The sequence below is a fragment of the Phymastichus coffea genome, unplaced genomic scaffold (genome assembly GCF_024137745.1).
Source record: "Phymastichus coffea isolate CEN01 unplaced genomic scaffold, Cenicafe_Pcof_1.1 PCOF00112, whole genome shotgun sequence".
Classification (NCBI taxonomy): Eukaryota; Metazoa; Arthropoda; class Insecta; order Hymenoptera; family Eulophidae; genus Phymastichus; species Phymastichus coffea.
Genome location: NW_026706923.1, coordinates 631,053 through 641,315, shown reverse-complemented (window position 1 = coordinate 641,315; position 10,263 = coordinate 631,053). Strand labels below are relative to the sequence as shown.

Sequence of the window (10,263 nt, the reverse complement as noted above, 5' to 3'; positions counted from 1 at the left end):
TTGAAATTAAGGGATTTTCAAAGAATGGTTTATCTGTATTCAAGTTATACATATATACACTTAAAAGCTAAATGAATTGAGTTCTTGACAATCGCGCTTTTAGTAGGTCATCTCAAGGGATAGTATCTGCTACAAGGTTCGGATACAAAATTCCCGGATCGCATTGAGTTAATTATTTCACTGTTGTTATAATGACGTTCGCTGATAGATGTTAACAGTAAATAATTTTCCGAATCTTACGCGTTATATTTCACACACACACACATATATATATATATGTGTGTGTGTGTATATATATATATATATATATATATATATATATATATATATATATATATATATAGCGATTCACTTTTCGTTTTTATGTATACATATAAAAACATAAATATTTACAGACATGGATGTAAAATTATTTCACGACTAACATCTCTTTCCCTTGCGATTGAAATTATAACTGCGGTACACAGTAATGTGATTATTATTATTATGGGTAATTTCGTCCAGTGCGCAAATGCTGAGTATATTTTCAGTTTTTTTTGTTTTTTGTTCTTGTTTGGGCGCTTCATAAAAAGCTATTTTATAGTGAGTTATCGTTTCGATTTTCTTTCTCAAACAACTTCATAAAGCTTTAATATTTTTTAAATATTAATTTTACAAATATCGATATTAAGCGCAAGCAATAACCAGAACTTTTGGAAATTACCGGTTTTTCTTCAAATATTTCAACTTACACATATATTTTTCATCCTTTTTAGGATTACAGATTACCGATCCTTAAAATTAGTGACTAAGATAAATGTTTTATTTCTCAACGACATTAATTCTCTGCCACAAGGCTTTACCAGCATAATCATTTACTTAGTCAATGAATATTATTATTCAAATCTTTAACTACAGTTGGTTTCGAAAACAGTTCAACTGTGCATTAATTCACTGTTGAATACTGCATTATTTGCACAAAATGTTATTTACATGATGATTGAGCGTAGTATTTAAGTTTCTATGTATTAATACATGTATATATATATATATATATATATATGAATATATATATTGAATATACATATATATTCAATATAAAATTTCATTTGCTTTTACTTGCTTATGCAATTGTTTACAAATTTATTGCTAATATGGCACAAATTTTAGTTTTAATAAAAATGATAAAGCAAAATTAAAAATTACATTGATTTGTTGAATAATGTTGCACATTATTTATGTCACTTCTAACCTTTTGTTGTATAAGTCTACAATTTCCAATGGGAATGTGAAATTTTTAATGCTTTAGATCAAGAAGCAATATGCCAGAGAATTAAATACGTCAATCGGCATACAATTTTATTCACAACATTCATACCTGAATTACTGTTTACATTTCATTAATACGTTTTTTAAGTGTATGAATGAATTTGATTTTTGCTTTCGTGATTTTTATAAACATGAGATTTATGAATTTTCAATTCTTTCCTGCAGAATTATTATTTTCATCATTTTTGATGAATTCACTGAAAGTCGCAGATTTTCACCACAACTTCAAATAGATGAGAATCACAGTAAACTCTATCACATTAGTTAGAAACATTTTCGTGAACAATCTTTTAATTTCGAAACGTATAAGAAATTTGACTAATCTCGTAAGTACTTTATAATAAAATTCAGAATGATTCTCATTGTATTCAATGCTTTGAAATGCAAGACAGTCATTTTTAAACAGTCGTTCATATACAATAGTTGTTATAAAAAAAATTTGCTTAGCTTATATTTCATAAAATATTTATTTGATAAAATATGTAGAATTTCTGTTGATCGAGAATAGGCAGTTGACTTTGAAAATAAAATCAGCTTGATTGTTACAATGAAATTATCTAAAAAATTACTCCTACATTTGCTATTATTATAAAAGTCTTTGTTATAAATTGAATAAATTATCAAAGAAATCCTTTAACTAAACTAACGTACATCAAGGTTTCAGTCGTTAACCGTACTCTACCTGTTAATTTTAGCGGAAGAAATACTATTGTAAAAAAGTTGAATAAATTTCATTTCTTTGCGCAAAAAATAGCATAAATTTATAAGCATGTATGTACATATATAAAATAAATGTCATGGTATATAAATTATAATATTTAAGTACACTGTTTTAATTGCTCGAAAGTTGGAAACGAAGTTTAAACATTAAGAAATATTTAAAGTAAACAATTGTTTTTTTTTTAAATATACGAAATAATGTTGCTTTGATTAGTAACGGTATTAAAAAGTTATATGTAAAAAGTGACGCATAATGTTAAGAACAATCAAAACGAGTGTGTAGGAGAGCCAGTTGTGAGAATTTATAATGAATTTATCAAGCAAATGAGGTATTGTTTTAGTGCGTAATAGTTAATAATTGTGTTTAAAAAGGCTAACAGAAATAAATACTATATTGTATTGCGATGTAATTAAATTTAATTAAATCTTTTGGAGGGGGTTCGACAAAAATCGAAGGGAGAAATGTAAAAAGTTTTATGTATAAACTGTACAGATACATTAAACTAACTAGCTAACTATATGTATAGACTTATGCGAGATAACAAGATGAAACATCGCGATTACGAGTTAGTCGTCGGGAGATTAGCTTGCAGACAATAAACAATTGCTATATTTTTAATACCTATGTCTCGTAACAGTATATAATGTAAACTAGTGCTGACGCCGAAATCGTGATAAAAATAAAAAAGCCGTGAACAACGTATTCTTTATAAAATTAACGCGCAAAAACGTATGCACATCCAAATAATCATTCGTTCCATGCATAGGTATCAGCACCGACTGATGACAAGTTTCCTATTAATTTTTTTTTAACTTTAGTTGTTGCAATCTCCGCCTACGTTATAATTTCCGATATAAAACTGACTAAGAACGCAACGCTTGCATTATAATTTAATATGGGCCTGTATTAAAATAGTAACTATGAACAACAAAGGGCACAGTAGCGTTATATTAAACTCGTTTTTTTGTGTAAAACTATATGACGAGAGCCATATCCTTTTTGTTTGGTAGATTCACCTTTTTACCTTGCCAGAGGCTATTGTGTATCGTGAAGGCGTCTATGGTGACAGTCAGGTGTTTCGTGTGAACTTGGGAAAAACATTTTCCGCCGGAATTGTATCTGCAAATTGGAGCGATAAGCGACAATAAAATGATAATATTATAATTTATCATATAAAGAAACTTACTTAAAAAATTTGTCGAACATTTTGTCGATGACCTGCTTCGGTCCAGTTCCGTACAGTTTACTGACTTCCTCGCGGTCAGGACAATACGAATAGAGAGCTCGGAATTGGCATCCAGCGTCACGGAAGAGTATGAGAAAATGTTTGCTCTCCGATCTTGAAATCTCGTCTAGCACCCTTCGCTTCGCCTCCTTATTAACTGTACCCGGGAACACGCAATATTCCACAGCGTTCAACATGATATTCCTGTTTGACTTTGTTGCTGGCTGCTTGTACAGCCGTGGACCTGCAGCATTGACGAGCACATTTGAGCAATTGATGTGTTTACTCAAATAGGAGACAATAAAGCAAATATGTCCGACCATTGTAATCCATCATAGAACTTGGCGTGCTGCTGATGTCGCTGCTGCCGTCGTCAAAGACTCTTCGCTTCGTCATGAGCCCAGGTGGCAAGGATCCGGGTCCCGAGGGTGAAGGAAGGTGTCGCATGCTACCCATGCCCGGGCTTGGCGCTCGTCTCGGTGGCGTTGCTCTACCAAGTCCGCTATCTGTATCTGCACGTAAAAATAATGCTCCATATGAACATTCCAATCGGTTATTTGATTTTCAAGTTGTGATGTGACAAAACAAAATAAATAAAACAACCCAAGATGCCTCACACCTCATTATATCTTTCGTTTACAATCAACATACCACTAATGTTAAATGGGTAAAACCGTCACCGTTTGTGAGTAAACCCAGCGGAACCAATCACAAATATTGTACACTGAATGAGATGTAGTGTCTACTGATATAAAATTAATCAATTCACTATTACTTAATAATTTTACTCTAAGAACACTTTCGATTTCAAAGTATATGCGTTAATGATTTGAGTGATTCAATGAAAATATTCACTTTGATATTATTTTTACTTTTAATAAATGACTCTAAAATGACGAATGGATGACGTGTCGATGTTATAGCTAATTGTAAACGAGCCGTACACATATATGTTTATTAACATTAATTGATATAAGGCAATGTCTAAAATTTAAGTATTAGCAAACTGCACAGTTCAATGTATATACTGGAACCATTCTGATAATCTGAAAGACACTTATGTAAACAACGGCGCCCATAACCATTACACAACTACGTAAGCCGAACAAGCCTTCGTAGCAATCTAAAATAGTGATTATTTTCCTTAATACCAAGTATATAATAGTTCTTACTAGTTACAGCCTTGCACAAAAGCCATCCTAAATAGTATATCATTGTAAGAATAGGAAGGAAAAATGTGATTCTTCAATAGCCGAATAAATACGTGATCTAGGAAAAATGACAACATAATTAATAATTAAAAGCTGATGTCAGTCGAGCTAATCAGCAAGATGTTCATGAGTCACGATGTGTTTATAAGTCTTGCATTATGTAAGACTGTTTTCTTAGATATGCATATACGAAGCTAAAAATGTATAGTCGACAAAAATTAAGGCAAGAGAAAAGTGCTCTGTTGAGATGACTGCAAGTGTGTATCAGTGTTATTCATAAGTAAGGCCGCCACCACTTGTATCTGACGTATCATCATCAGCCACCTGCCACCATGCTCGACTACGTGATTATGTATAATAAATATATAGTCTTTATTATTCATTGCCAAAGGCCTAGAGAGAGATGTATTATGTAATGAAGTGTAGAAAAAACACATAGAGAAGTTAAACTTAGCACGAAACACAACCAAGGAGTATAATCAACAATTAATTAATCAGGGGAATTAATTGTAAATGTGTGTGTGTGTCCAAGGCACTGTAGGTGCTCCTTACCGCACAGATTCATCATTGAACTAGACTTTCTTCCCTTAAAGTTTTGGTAACTCGGGTATTTAGGCCTGCCTCTAACCTGCGGCTGAGGTTCTGGCGTATCTGCAATAATATGCAACATTTCCGTTGTGTTACACTTAGTCTCGAGCAGCTCGTTGTCTTTTACGAACATTCAATACTTTTCTTTCTTTTTTTACAGAGGAATATCAATCTGGGGGAGAGACATTGTTTCGCTATTTTTCAGCAAATTTTAACGTTAAGTATAACACATACATACATACATACATACATATAGCCAGTGCGTATTGTTTTTTCTTTCATGTGCAGATCAACGATGCGCTTCAACTTATAAATAAAGCTAAAAACAACAAGCTACCTTATTTGCTAACAAAAATCATTCGAGGTTGAAAGAAAAATAAAATAAAAAAAGACGAAAAGAACAAACAAAAATCGGGTGTATCGTGTCTGTACGGTGTTACATTTGCTTGATGTATGCGTAAATGTATATGCTCATACCATCCACATAAGTTCCTGCAAAAACTACGGATCGAACTAGACATGTATAACGTAAAAATTCATATTTAATTGCAATATGCACGAGTGTATATATATTTTTGAAGCAAATCAAAAAATGAGAAAAGAAAAAGCTCACCTCGTGACGTTTTGTACGAGCCACGTCGTCCTAACAGGTTGCCGCTTCGAGAAGGCGATGAACTTCTACCGTCGTCAGGCGAATCTACGGAAGAGACTAAAATAGGGTAACAAACTATTATAGTATGGTTAGTAAAAGCCTTATGCCTATTGTTAGAATGGATTATTCGATGTGAGCGATACATTTATAACGATTTATGACGATCGATTCTTCTAGCTTTTACTATGATACGGATGATTTGCGTGCAGTGCGAAAAAAACAAAAAGTGATTTTACAATTTTGTATGAAAATATGACATTGCGATGTGTGCATAGGTTTACAAATTTTCATATGAGTTCAATTATGAGTTTTCACGACAATCGAACGATATCTTTTGTGTGCCCATTCATGTATGAATATTTGTTGAAAGTGAAGGTGGTGACATTTTTTAATGAGCATTATAAATAAGAGCGATATGAGTATACTATGATAAAAAATGATTAGTGTCAATATGCGCATACTCTTATGAGAAGTTAATGTTCGTGTAGGTGTGAAGGTGTGCATACCCCTGAGGCTGCCACCTCGATAAAGGGATCCGGAACGCCGATCATCAAGATGTACCGCGGTAAGGCTGTCCTGTGAACCTCGGTAGTAGTCTCGCCTCATCGTTGGTGACGTCAGCGATGCTAAATTGTGTTTCAAGTGCCAAACAATGTTAATCAGCTCAAAATTTCTATCCAACAATTTTTTATCTTTAATAGTCTCGATTGTCGACAAGTAACATGTTTCGTGTAAATAGTTTTATTTAATAACATTTCACATTATTTTTCACATTAGAATTGAAACGGTTCACAGAAATTATCTAGAGCGTATTAAAGAGAAGAATGTGTGATTTTTTCCACTTGAAATACTTCATCATAACATCATAATGATACACACATTATTCACTAAATGTCAAATACTATTTACATTGCATACATTTGTAAAAATTTATTATATAAATTTACGTCTTTTTAATTGTCGATAATATATTATAATTTTCAGCAACTAGCTTTCACTGATTATTATATTATAGAGGGACAGAGTTTTTGAGCTTTTCTGTGTAGGTTTAAATAAATAAATAACAAATAAAATCATTCATAAACAAACATTAAAACATATTGAAAAGAGTAAATAGCATAATTAAAAAATTGAAAACATTGGCAGCATGCGACAAACGGGCATTGAAAATTCACTACATACAATCTATTCACATTTACAATCGGGGCTTAACTTTCTAATGCTATGTAAATAACTATATGGATATACTTCTCAGAAGATATATCTCGCGTACATATCGAATTACGTTCATATTGTTTCTGAGAAATATAAACAAACATGGATTATATTACCATGCAAATTACCTGTACTGAGGTTAGAGGAAGAGCCTTTTTTTCCTCTCGCAGGTGTCAATGCGCCAGAATCTAATTCCGCGCCAGCGTCAACGTGAATCGTTTTTGGCCGTGGCCGACTAGGAGTAGCTTTATTCCGTAATTTAGCTGGCTTTAAAGCATTTAACAACTCTTTGTCAATTACTTTACCCTGTAAGATGTGTTATCAGATGAGTAAATGTTGTCCACTTAGCATGAAAAACTAACGTACTTCTCTTTCGGCTTCTTCAATAGCCTTTTTCAATTTGTATTGCTCTAAAATAGCAGCTCTTCGAGCTTTTTCTTCTTCTTTCTTCCTCTCTCTTTCTTCTTGTTTCATTTTTTCTTCTTCTTTGCGCGCCTGTGCTTCAGCTTCCTTCCGTTCTTTCAATTCCTCTTGCTGTAACCTTCGCTGCAGTGACAAATTCATTATTCTTTCCTTCTTCCTCTCCATTTCATCAATGGAATTCTTTAAAAATTAATTATTACACTTAATGTAAATATCAGAATCGTAAACACAGTCATTAATACCATTACAATTTTTACTTACAGGATCTGGATTAGTAAGCTGGTTACCTATGACCAATCCAACACTGTTGTTCTGACGGCCATCCGACCCTTCACTTTTAAGTTTTTCCCTTTGCCGTTCTCTTGCCATCTGTTGTTGCAACTCTTTTTCCCTTAATTCTTGCTGCTGTCGTTCTTCAATTTGTATTTGCTTTTCTCTTTCCGTTTCTTTTTGTGCTATACTTTGACGTGGCCTATCCATTGTTGCATTGACAGGCGGTGAATCATAACGCGGCAAATAGTCATTCTCGTCCAAATATGCGGAAACGCTTCTTTCCTATATATAAAAAACAGTGAAATGAGATAGTTGAAAATAATTGTTATAAAGTTTTTTGAAGAATTACCTTCTTAGGCGAAGCTCTTTTTGTTCTTAAGGAAGGCTTTGGTTTTTTTGGCGCATCGTCAAAAGATATATAAAAGCCCTTTTCTGCTGCATTACTTGGGGCTAATGGCACAACCTCCGCTGTGTTACTAGATGGCGATGGAGTTTTCTCCCGTAAAGATGTATGCGGTTGAAACGAATTTCTCGATATTGATGGCCTTGTTGGTGATGGTATCCTATACGTTCGACTACCGGATGTGATATTCAAATTCCGAAAACCTTGAGAGAATTCTTCTTCATTGCCTAAAATGTTACACCCATATATATTTACGGGTCAAACTCAATTTTGAATTAAATTTGACAAACTTACCTAAGTATGACCTATTTGAAGAGTCTAAATTTTCCGGTGGCATAGAATTCATCCTCTTTTCTAACGGACTTTCATGTGACATTGGAATATGATGAACACTTTGTCTTTTTACATCAGGACTGTCACTCATTAACTGATTTAATCTATGAACCTGCTAAAAAAATTTGATAAGTCATTAATCACGTTCATTAAAAATTAATTTTATGTGTATAACACCGAAAATATATCGGTTATTTGATGCAAATAAAATTGTTTTGATACAGTTTTATTAATGAAAAAGCTAGCTCGAATTATAAATAATCACAATAAGTCAACAATCAGAAGTGTCATTAATTTTGTGCAAGAATTATTAATTTAAGCTCACGTCTTATAACTGTCAACATCAAGGCGATAACTACTTGGACTAGTTATACTCAAGGCTATTCTAGTTTAAGTGGCAGATAAATGAAATAGATACATTTGATATCAATAGCGATCAAAGCACAGTGTAGCTTTTGTTTGACATACTAGTACAGATACTTTACAGGTGTGCTTACAGCCTACGAGTCAGTAAAGACGTGTGGGAAGAGTTTGCGTATTCGAACGTTTGGGTGTTATAACCTATAAGAGTGTATTACATCACCAACTGGTTTTGCTCACCCATCCAGTGGTCAAACGACTATTTGAGACGTTTTTCAATGTAACGAACGTACACCAATGTATGCAGCACATGTATAAATAATTGCGCGGAAGCTAAGAGCTAGAGTAGCAGTCTTACGATGTCACAGAAGCAAAATGATAAATAATTCGAATACTTACAGTATTACGATGTTGAGGACTAGCTGAAGACGGTGGAGTTTGACTAAAAAGCGTTTGTGCTGCTGAATACGAAGACATATGATGTTGATTACTAGATAGACTATGCTCTCCACCATTAAGATACCGCTGCTCTTGTGATGTATCGTGTAAAATGAAGCCCTTTTGTTGCTGGATCGGTACACCCCACGGCTGAGTATTTTGATACAACCGTGGATCTTGTTGGTATACTATAAATGCATATATTCGTTAGTATGATGTTAATAAAAATAACGTAGTTAGCTTTATTTTAAATGAATATTTACCGGGAGGAGAAACATAACGAGAGTCCATTGATTGATTATATCCAATAGTAGCTACATCATTTCCTAAATGAATTGGCCGTGGTTGTCCCCACGTACGTCTTGGCACTTGTGGTTGATCATGAAGATAAAATTGTGACTGCTGGGGCTCATGCACCCTTGCAGGAATCGGAGGTTGTGGAGGTATACCATATGACTATAAAGAATTCTCATGATTGTTTTGTTTTAAGACAAAATCTCAGATATAATGTTAAATAACTTACATGTAAATGCTGCTGGCTCATACTTTGGAACTGTTGCATTTGTTGATGTATTTGCTGTTGTTGTTGAGCCAGTAAATTCTGCTGTTGGATTTGCATCTGCTGCTGATTCAAACGCTGGATATCATGCTGCAGTTCACTTAGACTGTTGTTCATTCTGAAATATAAAATTATATGATTACAAATGATTGCATTCAAATCATACATTACAGTAAACTTTCTCTAATACATACTGCGTCAACGATTGATGATATTGATCGTAATCCATATTTTCGATGTCTGGTGTTCGTCGTGTTTCCACGAATGAATTTTCTTGATCCAGCCATTTGTGCTCCACATCTTTTACATCTTCGCTAATTTCCTGGAGTTAAAATTTTATTTTAATGTGTCTGCTCATTTTTATTATAAACGTAATTTTGATACATAGGACTTTTTACCGGTTTTTTCAAATAGAAGCACTTTGAGATTTTCCAATAATCCATAATAGATGTTACTCTCAAAATTAAATACTTATATACATAAGCTACAGAAAATTTTGAAATTAAAATATTTACACTTAAGTTCATTAAGAATTTTTTCAGGTAAATAAATTG

At 33.2% G+C, this 10,263-nt stretch overlaps 1 protein-coding gene across 10 annotated transcripts in view; it reads right to left on the bottom strand.

Annotated features, from left to right (window-relative positions):
• Window positions 1-347: 347 nt before the first annotated feature.
• The window catches only part of LOC131670564 (patronin), a 48,611-nt gene continuing 38,695 nt past the window's right edge, over window positions 348-10,263 (bottom strand). For 2 of the 10 annotated variants that reach the window (XM_058946258.1, XM_058946265.1), the window contains 15 exons: window positions 9,904-10,031; window positions 9,674-9,827; window positions 9,414-9,606; window positions 9,112-9,338; window positions 8,314-8,467; window positions 7,966-8,246; window positions 7,605-7,898; window positions 7,287-7,523; window positions 7,049-7,226; window positions 6,212-6,331; window positions 5,667-5,762; window positions 5,018-5,116; window positions 3,575-3,766; window positions 3,216-3,498; window positions 348-3,148 (listed from right to left, as the gene is read on the bottom strand). In XM_058946258.1, the coding sequence (XP_058802241.1) occupies window positions 3,004-3,148; window positions 3,216-3,498; window positions 3,575-3,766; window positions 5,018-5,116; window positions 5,667-5,762; window positions 6,212-6,331; window positions 7,049-7,226; window positions 7,287-7,523; window positions 7,605-7,898; window positions 7,966-8,246; window positions 8,314-8,467; window positions 9,112-9,338; window positions 9,414-9,606; window positions 9,674-9,827; window positions 9,904-10,031 (2,781 nt within the window). In that variant the 3' untranslated portion in view covers window positions 348-3,003. The remainder of the gene's footprint in view (window positions 3,149-3,215; window positions 3,499-3,574; window positions 3,767-5,017; window positions 5,117-5,666; window positions 5,763-6,211; window positions 6,332-7,048; window positions 7,227-7,286; window positions 7,524-7,604; window positions 7,899-7,965; window positions 8,247-8,313; window positions 8,468-9,111; window positions 9,339-9,413; window positions 9,607-9,673; window positions 9,828-9,903; window positions 10,032-10,263) is intronic. The other 8 variants (XM_058946259.1, XM_058946261.1, XM_058946260.1 and 5 more) reach the window with 7 other exon arrangements.